This window comes from Pezoporus flaviventris, unplaced genomic scaffold (genome assembly GCF_033815535.1).
Source record: "Pezoporus flaviventris isolate CSIRO_AGI_PZ_B2104156 unplaced genomic scaffold, CSIRO_AGI_Pfla_v1 ptg000054l, whole genome shotgun sequence".
Taxonomy (NCBI): Eukaryota; Metazoa; Chordata; class Aves; order Psittaciformes; family Psittacidae; genus Pezoporus; species Pezoporus flaviventris.
In genome coordinates, this window is record NW_026892602.1 from 8,684,847 (window position 1) to 8,711,257 (window position 26,411).

At 42.3% G+C, this 26,411-nt stretch overlaps 2 protein-coding genes across 7 annotated transcripts in view; one reads left to right on the forward strand and one right to left on the reverse strand.

Moving 5' to 3' along the window:
- Positions 1–3,763, forward strand: part of DPY19L3 (dpy-19 like C-mannosyltransferase 3) — a 33,790-nt gene extending 30,027 nt beyond the window's left edge. For all 6 annotated transcript variants that reach the window (XM_061469128.1, XM_061469127.1, XM_061469124.1 and 3 more), the window contains one exon: positions 437–3,763. In XM_061469128.1, the coding sequence (XP_061325112.1) occupies positions 437–598 (162 nt within the window). In that variant the 3' untranslated portion in view covers positions 599–3,763. The remainder of the gene's footprint in view (positions 1–436) is intronic.
- A 4,352-nt stretch (positions 3,764–8,115) lies between these two features.
- LOC133277199 (neural-cadherin-like) overlaps positions 8,116–26,411 on the reverse strand; it is a 63,083-nt gene continuing 44,787 nt past the window's right edge. Inside the window, exons 23-32 of the mRNA XM_061468839.1 lie at positions 22,579–22,706; positions 21,827–21,954; positions 20,426–20,549; positions 19,685–19,865; positions 18,627–18,793; positions 17,658–17,922; positions 15,941–16,121; positions 14,706–14,950; positions 12,236–12,386; positions 8,116–10,656 (exon numbers count right to left, since the gene is read on the reverse strand). Of these exons, the coding sequence (XP_061324823.1) occupies positions 10,452–10,656; positions 12,236–12,386; positions 14,706–14,950; positions 15,941–16,121; positions 17,658–17,922; positions 18,627–18,793; positions 19,685–19,865; positions 20,426–20,549; positions 21,827–21,954; positions 22,579–22,706 (1,775 nt within the window). The 3' untranslated portion in view covers positions 8,116–10,451. The remainder of the gene's footprint in view (positions 10,657–12,235; positions 12,387–14,705; positions 14,951–15,940; positions 16,122–17,657; positions 17,923–18,626; positions 18,794–19,684; positions 19,866–20,425; positions 20,550–21,826; positions 21,955–22,578; positions 22,707–26,411) is intronic.

Genomic DNA, 26,411 nt, shown 5'->3' on the forward strand with positions numbered 1-26,411 from the left:
TGATAACAAAAGAAGGAATTCAGGCTAGGCAAAGTAAATCATCACTTCCTCATGTGCTCCCGGTCAGCAGTACACAAATAGTGTTCTCTTTCAGAGTGTGAATCACTTCAGAGCTTCAACTCCCTCAGGACACTTGTGTTACTCCATTTTGTCTGGGGATTTTTCAAGCATGTCTGGGACTAATATGGACCCACAGAAGACACCATAACCCAAAGCAGATAGGCACATCTGACAATTATTATCTGTAATAGAAAAGACACTGTATATATCTTATATATAATGTTATTTTCTTCCTCCCACTTGTTTTATACAGTTGCTGGTAACAACTCTGGCCACCCTGACCAAAGTATTGTCGAGGTTGTTTTCAGCTTCCTGTTATTGCCTGTAATTATAAATTGACTAAAGGCATTTCACCAACTCTTCAATTTCATTGCAGATCATGGATGGTTTGGGGGAGAATGAACCTGATTTGAAACCTTCGACGTATCCTCGCTTCTGTGAGGAAATTAAAAAAAACCTGCCTTCTTACACCACACACTTCATTAGAGTGTTTCAAAACAAAACATTCCATGTTTACAAGCTTGCTAAGCATAAATAACATTCCCAACCCTTTAAGCTCAGTATTTTAATGGTAGGACCCACATTAGAAGATGCAGAAGTTTACAAACACATTACATTTGTAAGACATTTTACACTGATAGTTTCTTGTTTAATTACTGTGATTCTTTTTTTTTTTTTTTTTTGGACAGTTTAGTTTTGATAACATTCTCAAATGCCAAAAGTTTCATAGATTCATAAATAAATGCTAGCAAGGACCATTTTAATAATAGAAAGTTTTCCAGTTTTAACTGACCGATTAAACACACTGAGCAGCCTGCTGTGTAGCTGACCAACAAGTTCTACTCAGCAGTTTGGATTTTTATTCTCAATTCAATAGGAGCAGGCCATGCTACTCTGATCGTGAGGATGCATTATCTTTGTGAATCCTAAAAATAGTCACAGAAATTAAGTTTTTTTTTCTTACAATCTGATCCTTTTTTGACAGATCGTTGTCCTCTTTCAGTGCCTCTTTTTTGAATTTTTGGGAAATGTTTGTGGATATGAGTTTCTGAGTGCAAGTGTAGTAATGTTAAGCATTTCATGATGGAATGTTATGTATTTCTAATGAGAATGAAGGTTGGAGCATGCTTGATACATGTTGCATGTTTGTATCCTCATAAAATGCTCAGAGCAAACAAAACTCCAGATTTCTCAGCGTGGATTCTCACAATGCTATTTTCTGTATCTGCTTTATGAACTACAGGGGATCCTTTTTCTGTGTCTGAATTCCAGTAGGCTACCAAAACTGAACACTGCCAACCTCAGAAAAGAAAAACTCATCTCTAAAATCAGCAGGGAACTAGGCTTTGCTTTATGTTATTTCAGACACAAAGCTATATATTTTAGCACAAAATCACTGTGTCCTTGCTCTTTAGCCTAGAAGAGGCTACACTTATTTTAAATTGACTTAGAAGATTCAGTGAAGACAGGCTCAATCCTGACAACTTTGTTTGTACCCTTTGTCTTTTTACCAGCTGGAACTTTGTGAATTGTATTGACTTTCTAAACGCTCTGTAGATTGCACATGACTTTTGCTGTGGTTTAGCACTGCTTTGGTTTTATACTGAAATTAGACATTAAATCTGATTGAAAGCCTAACAGTACTTTCCAACTTTAATTACACATCCACTAGGATCATTTGTTTCTTAAGAAAAACAGAATTGTAATAATCAAGTGCCTCTAGGCCAATGTTGAATTAACATTTGAACACCTATAAGAGTGTTTGTGGCCTGTGCAAATAACTCAGTTATAATCATTACCACTGCAATTAATTTCTAATGATGGGAAACTTAAAGTGCTACTGATAGCAAACCCCACATTAAATTTAATCAGGATGTGTAATGAGATTAGCTTTCACAACTGAGCTGTGTTCCAGTTCCAAATGATTTAAGTGTTTTCCCTTTTCAGCTGTGCTGAGGTAAATTACTGAAGCAATGGAGATGGTTATGTCACATGCTCAAACAATTTTATATTCAGTAAATACCCATTAAACAATGTTCAACATCTTTCTGCACTTCATGGTAACAGAGGAGGGAAGTGTGCTTTAATCACACTGTATTTAAATCAAACAGTGAAAGTAGTGAGGTTGTTAAACTGAGCAGCTGAAACTCCTGAGTAATTTCTAGCTTGTGTCCCTTATTGAGGTTGGAGACCACTGCAGTTTAACATAATGCAATAATAAAACATTTTAATCAGTATTAAAACTTTAATTAGGCCTGTAATGATGCATGCCTGCTCTTGCTGAAAGCATGGGTCAGTGAATTCCTCGATGAGTGCCTTACAGTAATTGAAAACAAGCACACGTAAGGTAAAGTATCTCCAGGCTGTATTGTCTCACTTTAAAATGTGGTTGCATCTTTCTTTAAAGGTGCAGTAGCTCTCTTCTGAGTGAAATGACAGATTCCAAGATCCAGTGGTACCCCTATTGCTGTCAGTTTACTTGTGGGTAACACCTGAGAGACTAAGTTTTGACTGTAACAGTAATTATTTTTAAGTAGATTTTTTTTCCCAAAATACAGTCTCTAATGTTGCCAAAGGAGAAATGTAACCCTTTTGTTGAAACTACCAAGTGCAAATTGTTTTGGTTTAAAACAAAACAGTCCCCGAGCTCCCACTGCCCTTGGGTAAGCATAAAAACCATTGGCCATTACGATCCAGAACCACCACAGTAACATCATTTCTTCTTGCAACACAAACATCCCCCCAGGTAGCACACCAGAATTTTGAAGGATGATACATAAAGTATTAAGGAGATAGCCTAACTCTTGCAGTTCACAGTCCTTAAAGCCTCGTGTCATAGCTGGTGGCACTTCTAAACAACCTCAGCAGTTCCTGAAAAAGAAAGATGCAAAACTGAAGGGAAGGGTGTATTTCAGTGACTGCATAGTGCAGCGTTCAGACCAGGCTCCTTACAACAGTAGAACAGAAAATAACAAGGAGGAGAACCGTTCACCAGCTCAGAGGAGAACAACCCAGGCATCAAGACAGCACTGGAGGAGAGGGAGTGGCTGTTTCTCTGGCCTTCATTTAGGGGCTCTCCAGGTAGAGGAGCTAACTTACTTCTGATGGATCTGTGGTGCCTGCTATAGATGTGGCTGTGAGAGTCTCAGGCTTCTTAGGAGGTAGGTGGTAGTTGTCTAGTAACTATTTCCTCTATTTCTCATGTCTAGCTGGGATCTCTGTTCACTGCATTAAAAATGTGCCAGGTTTTGAAGAGTAACTTCAGCTATTCCTGAACTTCCCCCTGAGCACCTTATTTCCAAGCAGTTACTGCAGTGTTCCTGTTCCTTTGTATTACCTACCATCCACACTGAGGAACATCCCTCGTGGCAGCGTGTTTGCCAAAGTCTTACACGTGACTAGCAATGGGAATGGCACCACTGTGACTCCTGGTGTGTTTCCCTATTGTCTGTGAGAACTTTGAAGCTGTGCACTGTTGGTGGAAGTGTGGTATTAATTACTCTTTGTAGGTCACAGAGACAAATGTTATCAAGTAGCCGGAATATTTTTAGGGAAGAAATGCCTTTGAGATCCATGAGTGTATTTTCATTTCTTGTTTCAGTGTTCTGCCGTTGAGATCTAACATAGTTATTTTATAATATGTTATTGTAAAGAGATGTAATGACTATTGTATACTAAATAAATTGTGCAATTTGAAAACTCACTTTTTTGGTTGGTTTTATGTTGGGATGGACTGGGAAAGGTGCTCTGAGGGCATCACCTTCACTTCTGTCTGTGTGGAGGAAAGCAAGGTATTTTTCAGGAGGAAGTTTTGACTTTTCTCAGGCATGTTACATTGCATATTCACTGACTTTTTGAATCCCCTTTGTGTTTAAAGGGCTTGCTGGGATTCCTTTCCCTGTTACAAGTTAAAGGTGTATCAGGTATGATTTTTATCAGTCGCCATGTGTCCTGGATTCAGCAGTAGCAGTCATTTTTCTCCTCCTTGGTAGCTGGTGCAGTGCAGTGTTTTGACTTTCAGCTCGGGAACAGAGCTGATAACACTGATGTTTTGGTTTGTCCAAGGACTTTGTGAGCCTCATGCTCTGCCAGGGAGTAGGGGAAGCCGGGAGGAAGCAGAGACAGGACACCTGACCCAAGCTAGCCAAAGGGGTATTCCATACCACAGCACGTCATGCCCAGGATGTAACAGAGTTACCCGGAAGGGCTAGGACTGCGGGGTTGGAGGAGGTATCGGTCAGAGCTTGGTCGGGCTGGGGGGGGCGAGTTATCGGTTGGCTGGTGCTGAGGTGTTGTATTCTCTTCCCTTGTTATTTCCTTTATCATTATTATCATTGGTGGTAGCAGTGGTGATTTGTGTTATACCTTAGTTACTAAACTGTTCTTATCTCAACCTGGGAGTTGCATTCTTTTCAATTCTCCTCTCCGTCCCTCCGGGAGTAAGGGGAGGGAAAGAAGTGGGGGGAAGTGAGTGAACGAGTTTCCTGACTGGGTTTAGACCACGACACCATGTTAACTTCAGTAAGGTCAGTAGGCTGAGGCAGTTATGCCCTTTAAGTAAATATAATTTGCTTTGACCAATAGTCTGTGTTTATTTCCACATTGTAGCTCAAGCTTTAGCATTCTTCTCAGTAAACGAAACATGCATTCTTTGGGAGAAACAAATTGAGCATACTAAGGGCATAATTTGAAGCAGGATGTGCTGATCCATGTAAGCTTTTATAAGTCCAGGTGTTCCTGCCACAGGGAGGAGCCGGGTTTGTAGAGCAGCAGGTACCTGACTGCAGTCACAGCATTGCAGGTTAGAACCACTCTCAAAGGCAGTTATGGAGGAGTTTGCTCACTGAAATTAATTAGATGCAGATAGGGCTCCTGCAAGATTCATTAAAGAAATAGAATGTAATTGGTACATGTGCTTGCAGAGGGGATTCTGGGTTCTAGAGAACCAGTTTTCTAAAAACCTCGTTGCCATTAGCATGGTACAAGGGAGTGGGTCAGAGCTAAGGGCAATCGGCTTTTGTACAGCTTAGCTACATGTTACATACTTAGAATGTTATTTTAAAGGGGGAAAACCACAAAGATTAATGTAGTTGACAGGCAGATTAAATACTAATAGACACCCATAGGGTTTAAATTTCAGACCTTTGCAAATATTTTATACTCAATAAAATGTTCTTCCTACATGGCTAAAGTCTGTAAAGAATGTAGATTAATGAAAGCACCAGATTACTGAAAATCCCACTACCTAGGGACCCAAGAATAGTTTTTATCCAATGTTTTTTCTTCCCTCACCCACTGCAGGGCTTTCTGCTGTGAAGCAGCTGTTCCTGTTCTTGAGTGACAGCCATGTGTTGCAGAATGACTCTAAGAGCAGAACCATAGAGTTCTGGAGGACTGTGCAAGCAAGGCAGGGGGTGGCCCCCACAGGTGGCCGGAGACCGGACCTGGGAGGAGAATGTGGAGGAAGCTGTGGGGGCTAACCAATACTGTTGTGCCAAGAAGGAGTGGCTGAATTCCACTCCTATATATGTGTGAACTGCGTCACAAATAAAGGAGAAGTTGCTTATCACCCAAAAAAAAAAAAAAAAAAAAAATAGGGGGGAGAGAGTAATGATGTTACATTTAACTTTAACCTGTCTACTTCTGAAGAACTGATAACCTGGGGGAGGGGGTACATTTGTGTCCTCCTGCCTACAGGTCCATGGCGACTGCCTGCAAAGTTTGTGAAGCCTTCCCATGAGCTGGACAGACGAATGGATAAACCTGATGCCTCAGCTACAGGAGCTGACCATGAATACCCCAAGCAGAATGAGATGGAGGAAGAGAAAGAACAAATAACTGCAAAACATCACTTGGGGGCAACTGAAAAGTAACATCCTGAATATGTGTGCTTGTAAAGTAGCTATTATTAGAGGTTGTGATTTTTTGTATAAAACCACCTGTATTTACTAGCTAGTTGCTAATAAGAAACTGCACCTTGTATTGTATAGATTTGTCACTTGTAAAAGAGATGTTAGAGTATGCAAATTTGCAGTAGCCGCTAGAAAATGCTAAGGCAAAAGCTAGAAAAATTTTAATACAATGGTAGTGTTCTAAAGCAGGTGATGGAACAAATTAAGAGGGGGGGAGAATTCCACTGGTAAGAAATTTCTTTGGCTAGTCCTTCACTGCCATCAGCATCTTCAACATGCTGCTGCACCCTGTAATAGTTACTCTGCTAATGTAAGTTTGTGTGTGCCTTGCTGTAGTAACAACTTGTTACTGGATAAAACAAAAGGGGGAAGATGTGGAGACAGTGTTCTCACAGGAGAATGCATAATTGGTACATAAACTTTGAATAGTCCTGAAAGATACAGCAAGGCCATGGGAGGCCCGAAGAAGCTTAAGAAAGCAAGATAAGAGGCTGGAATTTACCAAGTTAATGAGAACTGTGGACTGTTGGCAAGCTTTCAAGGTTGAGTTCTCACACCTGTGTTTAACCAATTATATGTTAGTCACTAAGGGTCTTCAAAACATGTATCCAATCATAATATGCCAAATCACTGTAAGTGCTTCAGCCGGGGCCTTGGCTCCACTAAGCAGACTGGGTTGCTGAGTTGCTAAGCAGACACTTCTACATCGAAGGCAATTTCTGATTTGTTTTAATGTTGACTCTGTGAGACATGCAACACTGCAGAACCTTTTGTTGTTGGAACAGGGACATGGATGTGAAGAGTTTGATGGAATGTGTTGTATGAGTTTCTCTGATTATGCTGATTTGATGCACGCACAGCTGAGAACCCTGGCTCAGCTTACCCAGCAATTGTAAATGAGCAATATCCTAATAATTAGATGGTTGTCTTCACGGGGCATTACAGGTTGAGTCAAACACTGTTGTTTGAAGTATTGCACTTATGTATCATTGTTAGGTTAATCATCGTAGCTATTAGACTTGCTTATAGTTGTGTGATAAAACAGGTGAACAGAATAACCCATAATGCCTTGCTTGCACAAAGAAAAAGGGGGGAATTGTTGCAGAATGACCCTAAGAGCAGAACCATAGAGTTCTGGAGGACTGTGCAAGCAAGGCAGGGGGTGGCCCCCACAGGTGGCCGGAGACCGGACCTGGGAGGAGAATGTGGAGGAAGCTGTGGGGGGCTAACCAATACTGTTGTGCCAAGAAGGAGTGCCTGAATACCACTCCTATATATGTGTGAACTGCGTCACAAATAAAGTGGAAGTTCCTTATCACCCATATTGGGTTGGCTTGTCTGCTTCTCCTCGCCGCTAACAGCCATGCTACTTTGCAGTAAGCTCTTTTGTAGAAGTACTGAAATACCTGTATGTGTTGGTGTAAATGTGGAGCCAGTGAATATATCATTTCAGAAACTGCACAGTAATTAAAAAAGCAGCATGCAAATTAGAATAGATAAATTAAGCGAACTAACTAGTAATCCCTAGAAAGAGGTTTTAATAGGGCATGACAGCTGCAAATGAGTATGTCCTGTTACTGTGATTACTACAAACTACACACGTTTCTTGAGCAGTTTTAAAATGGTTTCTGACCTTTTGGGTTACACTGTAAGGCCAACTGCAATTACACAGCAGCTGTGAGCTTGGGGCAGGGGGTTATTATACATGTTTACTTACAAATCAGTGCTATAGCTTAGCAGGAGCACTAGTATGCTAGTACTGCAGCAACTCCAGGTTAGCTTCAGCAAACAGGACCAAGACTTTGATATCACAGAATTCTTAGACTAATTGCTACAGAATCCACCACCATGCTGTGTGCAAAAAGCACCTGGGCAATGGTACCATGCCTTGTGAGTGTGTAACTGGAGCGGGAGTCCACACATCCATTAGAAATAGCTGCTGCTTCCCTTGGCTTCAGAGAGAGCAGCACGCATGACTTATGTCTGTGGAAGTATCTGATCACAGCTGAGGGAGAAATAATTCAATAGAGTCCAAGCTTTAATCAACCCTAAATATATTCAAGGAGGAGACACTACATACAGGTTTATCTGTTACTTATATGGTGCCTTAGATACATACACCACTTCATGGGAGAATACAGTCTTTGCCCCAAGGAGCTTACAAGCTAAAATTGATTAAAACCAGCCAAAACAACAGCATATCCATAGGTATGGACAGAGCATAAGGTGTGCAAAGTTACTCCTGTTTGGGGAAGGAAGAGAGTTTTGTGTGTAACATATTTGCTTCATTTTCCAGATCCTGTTTGTGACTTCTATGTTCACAAAATATAGAGGCTGACACACCTCACATGTGAACACTGAGAGGTATTTTAGCCTGTATTTCCTCACAGGTAGGAGTATTGGTAATATTTCAACATCACAGACTATGTACAGCCTGTGAATCAAAGCTATCAGGTTGGGGGAAAATGGCATTTAGCTTTTCCAGAAGGAAACACCACATCATCTGCAGTGTAACCACTGGTTAACGGTGTGCTCAAGGTTTTCCAACATGTCATAAACGCACACAGGAACAAGGTTACCATGTGAATGTCTCCCATCTGGGAAGGGTGCAAATTAAGCCAGCCACAGACTCACCCACCTGTTTGTTCATGGGGTTTTAATACAAAAACAACAGCCAGACCTCCCAAAACAAGCTATTCTGCAACTTTAATCAAAGCAGTTTTAATTGCTTTTACAATACAGTTTGATGCTTTAAACAAGTTATCTTAATGTATGATATATTCGTTTTATCAGCCTGTAAGTCACATATTCTATGCTGCTTCTTGTGTTTGTGTCCTAAGATGGTGTTCCTGCTGTACTTTACTCCATTCATATATACAAGAGGCCTCAATTTAAAAGGAAAAAAAAATTAGTCTTGTGGGGCCTTTTCCAACTATTGTCAAATTTAAAAAATGAACTACAGAACGTCAGCTGGCCATTAAACCGTCTGAAAAAGGGACTGATAACTTAGAGCATAATATTGCAGCCCCTGCAAACAGTGTTAGTTTTTCCCTGCGTTTCTCTGTCCCGAGTTGATGATGATTTTCTACTAACCTGTATCCGAGGGAGGCCTGTGTTACTCTGTGCTGTCAGTAACAGCCTTTGGAAAGTTGCCATCTTTGGATTATTAGACTTTTGGCAGGGTTTTATCACAGGATTTTAATTTTAGAAGTGCTAGCACCAGGTGAAGTTCTTTTCTGGATACAGGACTTCAGTCATCCCAAAGACACTGGGTATTCTGACACATCCAAGGGATGTTGTGTTTTAATTCACTGAAAATGCCTCTGAATCCCCGGTCAGCTCTCCCTGCCAAGGCAGTACTTGGCTACAGCTGTAGTGGGTCAGTGCTTCTATTAGAGCAGTTAGTCTGCAGCCTCTCAGCCCTAATTCTTGCAATGCTTCTGTTAAAGGAAGTTTAGCAGAATCAAGGGACAGGAATGTACATGCAAATGATAAGGTTCAGGCTGCTCCTTAGTTTAGGCTCAGTTTAATAGCTCATTAGGAATGAGAGATCACAGTGAACTGTGGTGTCTGCTACTAACTAGACATCTTTGGGGCTGGTATCTTAGAAATCCTGGCCTTTTAATTCAGACCAATATTTAGCTGCAAGCAGTGGATTGATGTGTTGCGCCTAAATTCAGATTCTGCATTTAAACAACAGCATGAAGGAATTTCATTAAGGTAACTGAAGCTGAAGATGACCATCCATGCTGCTTCGTTCCTTTACCTGGATATGCAGACCCTGGTCTGCAGTGGGTTCAGTAAGCAAGTGCTGCAGCTGAGGCTTAGTCAGGAAAACAGGTATGGCTGTAACACAACATGGAGCTGATTTCCATGAGAAGATGACATGCTTTTTTAACTCCAACTGATAAAGCTCCTACTGAAAACTGGACACACAGTGTACTTTCTTCATGCTTTGAGCACCGTCTTAGTGTACATACATAGTACCTCACAGAGTCCTTTATTACCTTGACAAGTCTATTTGTTAAACCCTGTAGGTAAATAAGTATTGCCTTCCAGTAATTTTATATCCCTGAACACAAATGCCCACAATATCCCACAATTAGCTCCTGCTACTATATTGTTCAATCAGATGCAAAGTGTGGCTGGCTAATGGGAATCTGACCACCTCCCACAACAGGGGAAGAAAAGGGAAGAGGCTGGGGTAGGACATAACAGGAGCATGAAAAACTGTCCTTCACCCTTGCTTTGAAAACAGTTGACTTGGCAAACTACAGCTCTTCTGCATCTGTGTGCGAGAACAGTTCACTCAGTTTGAGACGCTTCAGTCCCCACTCTTTAATGTCATCATACACAAGGTCCTCCTCCAGTCCAGAGGAGCTCAGGGAGCTCAGGCTGCTGCCCACCAAGCCTGCTCCTTCCATGCAGAACACCCGCAGCGTGCGGGTGTGGTACCGCCTGCGGACGACAGTCGGCATCTCAGACAGCATCTGACAAGCACTGACAGAAGTCTGCGCTAGTCCAGGACGCTCCTACAGTCACAGGGGGCCTGGTCTGCTCCTGTGTGCCTGGGGACGTCACTGAGGAGACGGCCCAGCCTTGTTGGTTGTTCTTTCTTCTTGCAGAGGGAATAGGCAGCACTGCTTTGAACAGACACCTGCAGCTCTGCCACGTTGCATGCAGCCTGGAGTGAGAAACCACTCATGTTAAATCAGTATTCTCTGTAGGTCTCAAAATTTCATGTTCTAGTGGAAACAAAGAAGGAACAAATCCCAAGGCAGTCCATTTGGGGTGAATGCATGAGGATGTGAATACATGGCTTTGTTCATTCAACTGCCACCTACAATAAGCCTAAGCCAAAAGGTATAAGGAACACCTATGCAGCTATACTACAACAGTAAAGAAATTAAACATGATTTTGAACCTATTAGAAGTGAAACAAAAATGACAAAAATGCTCCAATTTTTATTCTCAAATTCAGATCTTAATATTTTATCATCATTAAAAACTGATACCAAGTCTGGCAACAAAAGTGAGAAAGGATATTCACAAACCACATGTTAAAAGAAATCCTTCATCAGTAGTTCAACCATCTATGGTGATTTCTGTTAAAATGTTATCAATCTGTGGAATAATGGCTGGTTTTGTCACACAAAAGTGGCATGACTGTAAAATCCGAGTAACTACCTATTACAAAAATAAACTATTCCCTTCTAGTGCAGAAGCAGTGAATGCTGTTAATGCTGCCTGGTAACTGTGCCGCAGTTCCTGAGGTGCAGCTTCTGGCAGTGAAGGCACCAATACCATGTGTGTCAGTTGCAAAGACTGGAATCTTTATGCCAGATGGAAGGAAGAAGAGAAGCATTGTCCTACAACCAAAGGTTGTGCCTCTGGATGTATTTACAAGCCAAAGAACCCTGACAGACTATGAGAGACAGAACTCATTTGAGCAAACACGTAATTATCTGTACTGCTCACACGTTTTATCTGACTAGTAGGCATCAATGACAGAGCTGTCAAATCAGCACTTTCCAAAAACTTACATTTATTCTCTCACAAATTAAACTCCACATATCCATTTTATAAGAGATGATCCTAGGTAATCTTGGTGAGCTTTGCTGAATTTCAATCGGAGACAGAGAACTGCTCCAAGATAAAAACAAACAAAATCCTACCTGCAACCAGGAACTGTTTATACTGCCAGTATAAACACAGTTTGTGTTCACTGGTGTGCTTCACTCCAGAACAGAAAAAATGCAGAAAGGCTCTTCCACAACCACCATGTGCTCTAGGGCTGAAGAGGAATCGGTGTCACACCTTGCTTCCTTAACATGTCAAGTCTGAGCAACTGCTGTCAAGAACAGCTCCCCTTTCTCTGCCAAGAGCAAGCCTGTCCATGAAGAACATCTCACGCCAGGCTCTTCCAAGCCCCCAGTGCTGCAGCAGTAACTGCCACCAAGAACCTGCGTGTTCTGAGCCACAAAACCAATACCATCAGCTGTGAGCTCTTTACTACCTCACTAAACTCACTCTACAAGGATTTTTAAATATGCACATAGGATCATTTGCTTTAAGACAGAATTTGATAGGCACTTATCTCTGCTTAAGAAACGTGCACCCTTGTGTACTCAACCTTGCCAATAATTCATCACCAATTGCAGTAATGAGTTGGCAGAGCAAAACCTAAGGTCTTCAGTTATAAGAGAAAAGCATAAACACATTTTCATTAGCACCGTGTCCCCTCATAACACAATGACCCTTACCTCGTCTTGCTCCCCACCCCCTTCTTCATTGTAATTGAGGATATTTTCTCGTCCTCCAAACCTTCATGCTGGGCAGATACATGGTAAACTCCTCGCTTCACACCTTTGCGAGTCTTCCAGTGAGCCCACAAGAATCCAGCACCAAGAAGAGCTGTGTGAACACACAGGAGCAGAAGAGAACATCATTCAGAAACAGATAAAACCTGTACATGCACAAGAGCTGCAGCCTGGCCTAGAGTATGAGTGCTGCAGCACTGCCTGTGGTCCAGTCACAGCAAGGTCTGGTTTTGTGTTTCTTAGCAAATGCTTTATTCTTGTACTCTTCAATGTAGTTACAAGTGAACATCAAAGATAGAACAGGCCTTGAAAAAGAACCTTAAAATACCCTAAATACTCTTAAGCTGTTAAATAACTGAATGAACCCAAGTGGTGTTCAGAGACCTATTTACTGCCTTGAGTTAAGCTTTGTAAGTGGTAGCACTTCAGTTAACAATGTGTGGTCAATAACAGATACAATTACACAGAAATGAAGCACAAGATGACATGAGACAAAAGAGAAAATTACTTTGATACATTTTGTGTACCACTGTATTACCAACCCTATAAATACTGATAAAAGCTCATTGTAAGACTTCAAACCATTGGACATCATAAACTAAGGATGAAGTGAATTAACAACACTAGCAGCTCTTACAGAATACCTACGTGGCAGTCGAGTGCATTCTGTGGAGCAGCATCTGGATGACCTTGAAACTGAGGCACGTGTACACAGAGGGCTGTACCCTGCACTGTGCTGTGTAGCTACAACCTTCAAGCCAAATCAGTGCATTTGAGATGTGTATTTACCTGTTCCTCCCTGCCCCTCAATGCATCACACAGATGCTCACACACATGGTAACTGTCTGGTAGTCATTTTTTAGCTGAGCTGATTTTTAATCACAGAATCCCAGACTGGTCTGTGTTGGAAAGGACCCTAAAGCTTATCCAGTTCCAACCCCTTGCCATGGGCAGGACGCCTTCCACTAGACCAGGTTGCTCCAAGCCCCATGCAACCTGGCCTTGAACACTGCCAGGGATGGGGCAGCCACAGCTTCTCTGGGCAACCTGTACCAAGGCCTCACCACCCTCACAGGGAAGATTTTCTTCCTCGTATCTCATCTCAATCTCCCTCTGTCACTTTAAAGCCATTCCCCCTTGCCCTGTCACTACAGACCCTTAGTAGAAAGTCCCCCTCCAGATTTCTTGTAGGCCCCCTTCTATTGGAAACTTATAAATTTGTAAGTGAAATTGCATGTATCAATCATTTTTCAGTGCATTACTGTTTTCTAGAAGCTGTGAAAGAGAAAGGGCACCTGAAATCTTGAGAACAAGAAATTTTATTAAAGTTGTCCTAATGGAAGTTACAGTTCTGTGATAATACCACTGTTAGCCACATCTACTAAAATGTTTACAACAATGCACATCACTTGGTTAAAAAAAACTGATTCTTACTTATAATTTAGAACTGAAAGATTAGGATTATTAGGTCAAAGATATTCTTGCTTTTTCAGTCAATTCCAGCCAAGCACAGGCAGCAACACAAAGTCACCTCACAATAAAACTCCTCCAACACAGCAAAAGAATCCCTCCTGTAACATAACAATCTATTATCAGCCTCAGCTACCTGGGATTCTGAAAGCTTTGAAAGTATTTGGCTTCCCATGTCATTTTCTGTTTGTATTTGTATGGCCAACATGGTGTCTAGGAGAGCTGAGGACAATGATGGTATTGCAGGTAGCTAGGCAGATAGATTTAAAATCCACATTCATTTTCATATTCTCACTACAGCTTCTGAATGAAACTTAATTAACACTGCAAAAGCCAAGAGAGAAATCTTTCAAGCAAACTTTCATAGAATTTGATTAACAAGAAGGACACAAAGGTGAGATCCTTCCTCACTAGTGAGACCCTTGTTCTTCCTCTTCTGAGATCTGAAAATGGTTGAGGAAGCAAAAAGCAGCTGTTTGTTAGGAGCTGTGACACCACTGGTTAAGATGCAAGAGACTGCTATTCTCTGATCAAGTGTACTCCTAGTAGTGTATTTCCCCTAGACTGACAAATCCATTTAACGCTCAGTAGTATTTTAAACAAAGCTTATCTGGTAGCAATTTCCACCCTTGCTTTTCGATTACATTCGCTTCCAATTAGGCATCTGAACACTTCCTTAGCAATAAAGTAAAAACATGCATAAAATAAAACTTCAAAGCTTCCCATAACTCTCACAAATGTTGATTCACTTAGCAAGATACGCACACCAGGATGAAAAACAAGCTACTGATGGAGCTGGGAGCATGGCAAAGAAGTGAAGGCAGAGTCAAGTCTCCAGTGGGAAACTGAGTTTTTCAGCAGAAGAGTGAGATGAAGACTATTCAGGACAAGATGGATAAATGAGTTCACCATAGGTAGTGCAAGATGTAGTTGCCATAACTACCTAACAGAGCCAAAAAGCAAATGCAGATGGCAAACATGGATCTAAAGCTCAGGCCTGTATCCTTGCGAAAGACGGCCAGTGTGACCTCACAGGTATGTCCAGTATAGCCATCAGGGCAGCGGCACTGGAACTCAGCTGGTGACTGTGAGATGCAGGTGCCGTATTTACAGGGTCTTTTAGCACACGCAGTGTGGACACATTGTCTACCAGTGGCATTCTCCATGATCATGTATCCTGGAGGGCAACTAAAAAGACAAAGGCAAAATGAAACCATTAAACTTGTAGAAAAGTAAGCATTGAAGACAGCATTTAAGATTTAAAACAGAATTTGATGATGCAGTTTCTGAAGTAGCTACTAGAAGGAAGTTACTTAGAATCTAAGTACAGGTCTACAGTATTTCTAAAGCACCCACACAACAATGCGTTCCACAGCTTTAAACCCTCAGGTTTTCTTAACTCAGTTCCACTGACTTCTGCCAGATTACCCATGTGAAAAATACCTGCATTAGGGTCTGTAGTTCTGTCTCAACAGGATGGGCTATGCCATGCTCTTTGTGTTTCCATCACAGTGAATTCCCAGAACAAAATTACACCTCTAGACAACTCCTGATACTGTGGACAGTGGAGTCATTAATGCTTCACATGTACGTTTTCACAGCACAATTAGCTTGAATTAGCATTGTTTTAACCCCAGCCACAGACAAACGCAAGAACTCTGAGCTTAATGATGCAATGCTTCTGACGCAACTCAAGTGGCCAGTGAGGGGTCAGAGGTCAGAATTTAAGACAGCATTAGGAGTGGGACACTAAAAAAGAAACCACATCTACATTGCGCAGCACGAGCTCCACAAGACAGCTAGCCTTGGTAGTGCTCTGCTCCAGGTAACAAACCTTTTCTTCCTGGTTGTCAGGGTTTACAGAGTTTATAAACATTCTGGACTTGCTGCTATTCTTCAAACATTTTCCATTAGAAAAGAGAGGCAGCTGAAATCATTTCAGAACCAGTGGAGATAAAGCAGATTTACATCAGCTAAGGGTACTTCCTAAAAGGAGAGTGCTCTCTGAGTAACATGGCACCTGTGCAGGCATCTAGCTTAGTGTTTCACTGGTTCTGTTGAGGTGATGAGATTCCCAGTGGCAGTCTTCCAGCTGCACACTTCTTCAGCTTCCACCCTTTCCCACCTGCAGCTGGAGGTCCTCATGTTTTTATTACCTGTGTTTTGTGCACCAATTACCTGCATTCATGCATCATCCACAAATCAATACAAATAAATTCCTGGTTACAAGGGTTATTCCTACAAGCTTCTGAAGAACAGCCTTCTTTGATGCCTTGGGCACTTAATACTGACACCAGATCCTTCACATGAGTGTCCAGAGGGATTCTGTAGTTATTAAATCTGACATCCTTCATACATCCTGAGGCAAGGCACAAAGAAATTGTTTTAAAAGCCATTCTGCAAGAATGATCTGAAGCAGCTGTAAGATTTGGCAGTTTATGTCTAACAAAGGAACTGAATTTACCTGAACTTTCATAGCATTTCTCCAAGTAAGTTTTTTGACTGAATGTTAAAAGTTTTGACCAAAATTCCCCATGTTTTCCACAAGAACTGAGTGCTGCTGCAGGCCCCTGTCTGCTGGGTTCAAGACAGAATAACATGTACCCCTTCACTATGTTTTCATGTCATTTTGTATGTACAAGATGCCTCAGCACAAAAGCATCTATCTTTATGTATTTAAGTACATTTTATAACTTCAAAGACCTTAAAGTTTAGCTGCTTAAGTGCAATATTAATTGTTCTAGTTAAAATTATGATCATGTAACCATTTGACTATTTACTTAAAAACAAATGCTATCACTCCCATAAGAAAAATTCAAAACGTGGTCCCTCATTCTGAGTGTAAACTTTAGGTATTGGAATATTTCTATTGAAACAAGAGAAACCATCTTTTTCTAAATAATCTGTGATACATTGATATTGTAATTGTAAAATATATATGTTGTTATTCTATTTAATGCATATACATTTTGTATGTTTTCTCCTCCCACTTTAGTTATTAACTGGAATACTTTTACCTGGTGAAAACATTACCACCTTGTTTCAATGGATTTACTCTAATCTGGTTAAAGAGGTGAAGGGCATGGGGGAGAGATAACAGGCATGAACCAAGTAATGGTGTGTGTCTTTCTTGTCAGTACAAAAGATGTGCTGTGTAACCAGGCATTATTTATACTGTGATTTTAGGGAAAGGGAAGCTTCCAACTGAGGACAGCGTAAAAAGCTGTTATGGGTGTCTTAATCTTACATTTCTCTATATTTCTCCTTGTATAACCATTCAATTTTCAGGCTTAAAATGGATTTGCTTTTTAACAGACATCATGACTTCGTCCACTCAGTTGACAAAAATCTGAATTCTTAGCTCTAATTCAATAAACCATTTCTAATTGTAGTTAATGCCTCAACTTAGTGATGGTAAAATCCGGTAAACAAAGGGTAGTGCATCAAGGTAATAAACCAACCTGTCATCTGCTATTCAGTGCACATATAAAAATACTCCTTCCAGCACAGGGACAGCTGTATTTGGTAGGGAAGGACAGCTGTTGGATGGCCTGGATAGCACTATGCAATGCACCAATTCTGCATGTCTAACACAGTGAGCTACTCACAGAATACCTGGGAGAAGCTTGTAGACCTCCAGCTACAAATACTCTATGTACAGGCATGTGAAGAGGTTACCATCTTATTTCCAAGTCCAGTATTTGCACATAATACCCTGCTGTACTTTTCTCATAGTCAGAAAAGTTTATGTCTCCCTTTCGCAAAGTGTCATGCAAGAAATCTGTTTACTCTGGCCTCTACATAAACAGAAAAGCTTCTCACAACATGCCCACGTAGTACCAATAAACCTTTTTTACAGTGCATACTCTGAACACCAAGGTCAAGAATTCCTCACCTTGAAAACTCCTGTTTTGATTGAATAGGTGGGTGTTTCCAAGGACCAAGCTACTGGGGTCAATCACAATCTCTTTGTACATTCCTGCTGCTTTCCGAATTTCTCTCTTTCCACCTCCTTCATAAAGGCGAAGAGTAAATTCATTTTCATTTCTCTCCAGTGTGATATGATGCCATTCACCATTATCAATGCGGTAGGAGGGAAGGCTTACAGAATAGTCTCCATCACCCAGATTATATGAGACCACTAATAATCCCTGAACAACCTTGTGAATAATTAACAAAGTAGTAAGAAAGAAAAGTCATCACCTGATATTTTGTATTGACCTGTAACTTCAATCAATTTGTTTAAATTTAGGGTATGTTGACGGTGCACACAGAGTATAATATACATATAGTGAGTTGCTGAACTGGACAACCTAAATACTGGTAGTGGTGTACCCACACTAGCATGGAATTCACTTGGAGTAATTTTACCCTGCATCTCTATTGGATCAATTTATAGGGCTCTTCAAATGGGTGAGAATCTGATACATCACCTATACACTAACAGCCCAAACCAACTTAGCTGAAGAGGTGACTCATTCAGTGATGTGTGTAACATGGGAAGGGTGTCATGTTGAGAGTCTGACATCACTAGAACTGCTAGAGGCACGTTTCTGGCAGAGTCTAAACTATGCAGAATCAGCCACTTGTGACCCTGGTTGAAGAGAACACCAGGGTAGCAAACTATACTTCACAGTAACTGGCAATAAATTCCTTTGAAATCCAATGGGATACCATGGTTGTGTGGTCAACATCTTAATTGGAGGTTCAGGTCTGTAAGTGTCCATAAAATGAATTCAAAATTTTTTTGCTTAGCATGAGGTTTTTTGTTCTATTTCCAACTTAAGCTAATGTTTTTCTGGGCTAACTATTCACAAGCATTGATTTAACTTTACGATATCACTGTCTGGGACACGTTGCTCACCTGCAGGGTGATGTATTCATCCTTATTTCGAGACAACATGCTTGCGATGACACCATCAGGCTGCCGTGTCCTAATCATGGCTTCAAACAGTGTCCTCCGGGCAGGCACACTGATGGGAAGCTGATAGCGAATGTGACTTCCGGGCCCAAATGTATATTCATTGGCAACTAAAAATACAGGACAAAGACCTTTAAACCATTTTGTGAGAAGCAGAAAATATTAATGTTTACATTGTTTTCATAGTAATATTTGAAAGTAAAAAATTGAAATGCACAGCATGGATCCATGAAACGTAAGTTTTCTTTCAGGATATGCCCATTTATCTGTTTCCACAACAGTCATTCTCCCACTTTATCCTCCTCTCTAAAGAGGTGATCTCCCTCCTGAACTGATCCTGCTGTTGCTCCTCCTTACAGTGCTCATTCGGGATGATAGCAGGAAGATAGAGGCTCTGACCAAGACAAAAGAATAGACTGCAAAGTATTAAGTACCACAACCAATTTTCACAACCTGGTATTTAATAGTTGTATTTTTGCCACAAATTTTGGCTCCATAAGGGCTAAAGGTAAGATCCTACGATACCAAAACCACACATCCTTCTGCCAACAGTCTCCTCCAGACACCAAAAGAGCTATAATTTCTAATTCCAGTTGCATAGTCCCAATTCTGCACATTAAGGGGTAGTGGCATACTCACATTTAAGTTTTAGGTTATTAGATATTTCTGAAAGTATAAACAAATGCAAATTCTAAAAGTTGTCATGAAAACAAATAATTTTTTCCAGAATTCTTTTTTCATGCAATCTCCATTGTATAGTTACTGCACAGGACTATATAGTCACTCTCAGGACTAAAGAACTGGTCTGATACTGGAGAGCGATTTCTCAAAGGGAATTAGAAAGGAAACTGTAAAAAATGGCAGGCAACTACACTGGAACATGGCTTTACACAGTGTAAACATCACAAGCCACCTCAGCAATCACTACCTGCAAACATTCTAAGTTTTCCGTATTGTAAAATTTACCAGCCTATCAATGACATAGCAGAAGACGACTTCACCTTTATCACACTGATAGCCATAGTAACCCGGCAAACACTGACAAGCAAATGAGCCCCAGTCTCCAAGACACCTCCCATGAACACCACAGGAAGAAGACCCCATGGTCTCACAGCTCCCATCCGTAAGCGTGCAGCCAGGGAAGCTATTCAGGGACTCTGCAGGAGACTGAAGATCATATACCTTTAAGAGAAAATCATACAACACCAAAATATTATTTAAGAAACACACTTCATTTTTAAAAAGAAAGAGCTCACCAAGTAACAGTCTGTTCTTCATCTGTACTACTTAAGATGCCAAGTTTGCCTTTTGATATTCAGATTTCAACTTATTTTATCAAGACCACATTTTGCTTTTGAATAAACTCAACTGACTATGAAAGCAAAAAAACCCTAATACTTTCTAACAAAGCAGACAGCTGGCGTAAATATACCATTATGCAATTGCCATTCACAAGTTCCCTGAATGTGCAAAGAAGCTCGGAAGACAGCTGCATGTAGTAGCGGATAAAGAAAAGCACTGGTTTTGGCTCACAGATATATCTGTTTATAATTGAAAAATATTTTTTCAAGGTAGTTACTCTAATATGACACAAAATTCAGAATTTTCTTTATTTTACACTGATGCACACAGGCATTGAATAGGTGAATGGAAGCAAAAGTTTCAGGTATAACACAGATGCCCCAAAAATTGAATAAAGAAGTTTAGTCCTTTGCTAAAGCAAAATGTTTCAATTCTCGTACCTGAGTATCCAAGATGAAATTGCGCAAACAACCAGAAAAGTGTTTGTGTAGCAGCTGTGGGTAGGAATATGGTAACGATTCCTTTACACCACCCAGCTGTAGAACGTGGTTCACATGCAAATACCTTTAAAAATTATATGAATAATAAAAATAGATTTGAATTTATCTTCAAACATTATGGCATAAGGAACATCTATTTTGTATTTCCAAACAATAAAGGCTTTCTAAAAAAACAAAATAACACAACTATTTTATCTTCTTTCTCTGAAATACAATCAGCCAGTGAGCAGTAGCTGGCCCTTTAAAATAAAGGGGAAGATAAAGGTTTTTTTAAACATGACAGTTAAGTCTGTGGGGTTTTAACTATTACAATTCAGGTACTTTTGTGTTCAAGTCAGGAACAGCTGTGATATTCCAGACACCATATTCTCCTTCAAGTGCTCCTTTGCATGCGCATTCATCCTATACTACAGGAATAATGTAACAAAAAAATTGTTTTGTGTATGACAAAGGCCAGATAAAGGCCAGAAACGTAAAAGTTGGGCCACTGTGGTCTAAAAGGTATGTTACACATGTCCAGGGTCTGCAGCATCTCCCAGTCATCTCTCTGAGCCAAAGAATTCCATTTATTTTAGTCCTCACAAAGTTTTTTCTCCTGAGTTATCAACTCCATCTTTTGTTTTCATTTGTTCTTGTATTTTTCCCTTTTTTGTGTGCTCCTTTCATGACCAGGAAGGCTCCATGCCTCTGATGACAAGGCTTAATCACAGTGGTAATCAGCACACTTTCTGGGACTATCTATTTCACAGCTCAAGTATCTTTACTAGTACAAAGGTTTCCTAAAATATAACCTAAATATTCCTTGCCATAACTCAAGGCCCTGTGTAGAAGAGATCATCTAAATCCTCTTTGTAGCATTCTTTTATATACACTGACATCATATCTCTCCTCAGTTTTCCCTTCTTGCTGTTAAGTGACCTCAATCCTTTCATTCTTGATAAGTCTTGTTCTCAAGACAAGCTGATTACAGTCATTGCTCTCTGGACTAAGTCCAGCTGGTACACAGCCATCCTGCACTGAGGTACACAAACTGGACCCAGGACTCCACCTGAGGCCCAAATAAAGTGAGAAATCATGTGGGAACAAGATGGCACAGGGTACCCACAAAAGCTCCGGTATTAGCCACATAGTGTTCTGGGGTTGTCATTTAGCATTGCATCACTACCCAGGTTCCTTAAAATCTGGTTAGTGCTCTAAGGTCCAGACTTGACCCAGAAGATCCTAGAGAAAAGGAAATGCTTTCAATGCTCCTAGTCATTAATAACTTGGCTTCAATTTGACAGGTAAAATGTTCAAAGGCCTTAGAATAAACTGTCTTCCAGTCAGTCTCCAGATATGTACCTTTCTCTTCGTGGAACAGACCCAAAGACTTCACAGTTTGTACGATCTTCAGTGGAAAGCCATTTGCCTACCCCTTCAATCTCCGAAACAAGAGCTGCACTGCACTGATCCAAAATGAATCGAACATTCTGCACCAAAACATGGCATTACCGAATTAAGAGTTTCTGTAAAATTCAATAAGCATATTATATAAAAATAATAAAAAATTTCTTCTTTTTCTTTTTGCACACCATCAAGCAAAAAAAGGTTGGAGCTTTTTTCTGTTCTCTTTTCCACCTTGCAATAACCAGTAAAGCCAAAATGAAACCACTTAACAAAAGAAGGCACTTAATTCTGCATTCAGTTTATGCTTCTGAGTAGTTCAACCACTTGCACAAAAACTGTAATTGCATTTGCAAATAAACAATTATTTGTTTTTTGTGCATAGGTAATCAATTTCATTGTCCGAATGTATACATTGTGTAAAGTACAACTAAGCCTTTATGCACATTCCACATGTGCTGCAAAGCTTAGAAAACAAGAAAAAGATTCCTCTGATCCTAAAATATGGATTACAACACTGGCAGATTTGGAATTGACAATGCTGTCTTCCCAATGCTTGTATTATTCATCAAATCTACAAGCACAGAATAAAACATAATTACACAGTCTTTTTTTCTATACTTCTGTTTCTGCACAAGGAAATAAATGCCATTGGAAATACAAACATGCAGGTAGAGGGGGAGGTTGGGAGTGGGAATCAAATAGCTGACCTGACCGCTAGTTCTGACTTCCAGTTGATGCCACTTTTTGTCTGCTACATTCAGGTGACTTGGAAACTGCAGCATCACAAAACCTGAGCCATGGCTCATCTTCAGCACAGGAATGCCACCGGAGAGCTCTAATACAAAATGAACAAGAAATTAAATTCAGTTATGAGAATCTTTCCATTTTGGATATGTTAGCAGTTAGTGAATGCACTGTTTTCATGGTTATTTACCTAAAGTGGGGTTCCCTACAGAAGTCGCTAGAATTATATTCTATGACCTCTAATATGCAGAAATACTCATTAAACATAGTATTTATTTCTATGCTTGAGACTGTGCCACTTTCTCCACCAAAACATGGAAACTAATTCCTGATAAGCAATCTGCAAGTTTGTAGTGCTCTAAAACAACACAATAAACAATTGAATTGCTGAGGCGAGCAGCTCGAGAGAGGACGCCTTCAGCACCGGAGCGGGGGGAGATCAGCGTCCAGGAGCCTCAGCTCAGAGCGGCGACAGCCACCGAGGGAGCCTCAAGTCCTCGGCAGGACCTGCCCGGGAGCCGGCAGCTCACCTCACGCGGGCAGGGACTCACAGCGGGCGGAGCCTGAAGCAGCGGCACCAGCCCTGACTGGGTAAAAACCTGCCCCAGGGAGCGCGAGCGAGCAGCAGCGCGGCGAGGCAGTTTGTGGGCAGGAGAGCGGGATGGTGAGCACCCGTCGTATGATCAGGGCCCCGTCTGGGGGCTCTGCTCTGGCTGCCCCGGCGGTGGCAGCGTAGGCACCCAGACAGAGCCGGTGAGAGGGGAGGCTGCAGCGCAGAGCTCGGGGTGTAGAGAGTGCCTGCACTGGTCTGGTGAGGGGAGGGTGCACAATGGGCAGGGCTGCACTCGGCGCTCCCTGGTGGAGGTGCTCCTGCAGCAGGGGCTGAGCCGCGGGATGCTGTCAATAGGCTGCGAGATGTCAGGGAAGCTGAGAGGAAGCAGCACTGCTTGCTCCCGGCCCAAACTGTGCAGGGGCCTCGAGCTTCCCCTGTAGCTCACGGAGGAAAGAAGGAGGCCGTTAACCCGAGGAGCTGGGAAATAGTAACAAAGAAAAACAATAAAAAAAAAAAAGGAGGAAGAGGACAATTAAAAGCATGGGGCTTCCTCCTAAATCTGTGGTCCTCACCCAGAACCACTCTGCTGTCCTGCAGGGGGCTGATGAGGAAACACATTCGTGCCATGAACAACCGGCTGGTGCACTGCTAAAGAAGATCACTACTGGTGCTGCCAGGAATAAGCAGCGGGTCGTAGTGGTAGGGGACTCTACTCTGAAAGGAACAGAAGCACCCATCTGTTGGCCTGATCCAGTCTCAAGGGAGGTGTGTTGCCTACCAGGGGCACAGATCAGGGATGTTGCAGAGAGGCTGCCTGCTCTAGTAAGTCCCACTGACTATTACCTGCTTCTAGTGATCCATATGGGTGCTAGGGATATAGACAGCAGTAGCCTGGGGAACATAAAGAAGGACTACAGAGCCCTGGGAGAGGTGGTTAGGTGCTCTGGAGCTCAGGTGGTCTTTTCATCAATTCTCCAGCGTACAGGGGAGGAGCCTAAAAAGGCTAGGAGGATTGGCCAGGTTAATAAATGGTTAGAATGGTGGTGCCATAGGCAGGGGTTTGGGTGTCTTGAACACAGGACCCAAGTTTGTAGGCCAGGTCTAGTGGGGGCTGGTGGAGCTGGTCTGGCAAGGGGAAGACTGGTTTGGCTAGGAGGCTTGCCAGACTGGTCAAGAAAGCTTTAAACCAGATGTGTTGGGGGAGGGGGCATCATTCCATCCCAACACACCCAGTCAGTTGCCAGAACCTATAATAAATGCTTGGAGCAATGTAGAGATATCCCAGGCGCTCCAGTCAATGAGCCGGCTTCAGTTGGAGCTCGGCTCAGATGCCTCTATACAAACAGCCGTAGCATGGGGAACAAACAAGAGGAATTAGAGATGTGTGCACGTCTACGAGGGTATGATATAATAGGCATCACAGAAACATGGTGGGATGGCTCCTATGACTGGAGTGTTGGAATGGAAGGTTTCAGGCTCTTTAGAAAAGACAGGCCTGGCAGGCGGGGAGGGGGAGTTGCTCTTTATGTTAGGGATAGGCTGGAGAGTATGGAACTCTGTCTGGGGACAGGTGAGCAGTCCACAGAGAGTTTGTGGGTCAGGGTTAAAGGGAATATACCTATGGGAGACATTACTGTGGGGATCTGTTACAGAGCGCCTGATCAAGGAGAACCTGCGGATGAAGCACTCTACAGACAGAAACAGCCTCACACTCGCAGTCCCTTGCCCTCATGGGGGACTTCAACCACACTGGTATCTGTTGGGAGGGATGGTACAGGCCAGCACAAGCAATTCAGGAGGTTCCTCGATCATGTGGAAGACAACTTCCTTCTGCAAATAATAGAGGAGCCGACAAGGAGAGGTGCCATGCTTGACCTCGTGCTCACCAACAGGGAAGGGCTCATTGGAAATGTGACGCTCCAGGGCAGCCTTTGATGCAGCGATCATGAGATGGTCAAGTTTGAGATCCTCAGGACAGTGAGAAGAGTGTGCAGCAAGCTCACTGCCCTGGACTTCAAGGGAGCAGACTTTGGCCTCTTCAGGAACCTGCTTAGTAAGGTTCCATGGGATACAGCCCTAGAGGGCAGGGGGGGCCAAGACTGTTGGTTGATATTCAAGGATCACCTGCTACAAGCTCAGGAGTGTTGCATCCCAACCAGAAGGAAGTGCAGCAGGAGGGCCTGGTGACCTCCTTGGATGGAAAAGGAGCTCCTGAGGAAACTCTGAACGAAAAGAGGCTTATAAAAGGTGGAAGCAAGGACAGGTGGCCTGGGAAGAAGGGATGTTGTCCGGGAAGCTAGGGACCAGGTTAGGAAATCTAAGGCCCAGTTAGAATTAAACTTGGCTAGGAATGTTGAGGATAACAGGAAGGGATTCTATAGGTACATAGCAAATGAAAAACAGACTAGGGAGAATGTAGAACCCCTCTGGAAGCTGTCGGGAGAACTGGCTACCCTGGATTTGGAGAAGGCTGAGGTTCTTAATGACTTCTTTGCCTCGGTCTTCACTGACAAAGGCTCTGACTGCACCAACCAACCATCCCAGGCACAGCTACAGGCTGGGCAGAGAAGAGATTCAGAGCAGCCCTGCAGAGGAGGACTTGGGGGTGGTGGTCAATGAGAAACTTAACATGAGCCAGTTTCAGTGTGCGCTCACAGCCCAGAAAGCCAACCGTATCCTGGGCTGCATCAAAAGCAGCATGACCAGCATGTCGAAGGAGGTGATCCTGCCCCTCCACTCTCCTCTTGTGAGACCTCACCTGGAGTATTGTGTGCAGTTCTGGTGTCCTCAACATAAAAAGGACATGGAACTGTTGGAACAAGTCCAGAGGAGGCCACGAGGATGATCAGGGGACTGGAGCACCTCCCATATGAAGACAGGCTGAAAAAGTTGGGCCTGTTGAGCCTGGAGAAGAGAAGGCTGCATGGAGACCTCATAGCAGCCTTCCAGTATCTGAAGGGGGCTTATAGGGATGCTGGGGAGGGACACTTCATTAGGGACGGCAGTGATAGGACAAGGGCTAATGGGTTAAACGGGAGAAGTTTAGATTGGATATAAGGAAGTTCTTTCCTGTAAGGGTGGTGAGGTACTGGAATGGGTTGCCCAGGGAGGTTGTGCATGCTCCATCCCTGACTGTGTTCAAGGCCAGGTTGGACAGAGCCTTTCATGACATGATTTACTGTGAGGTGTCCCTCACAGGCACGGGGGTTGGAAACAGATGATCTTAAGGCCCTTTTCAACTAT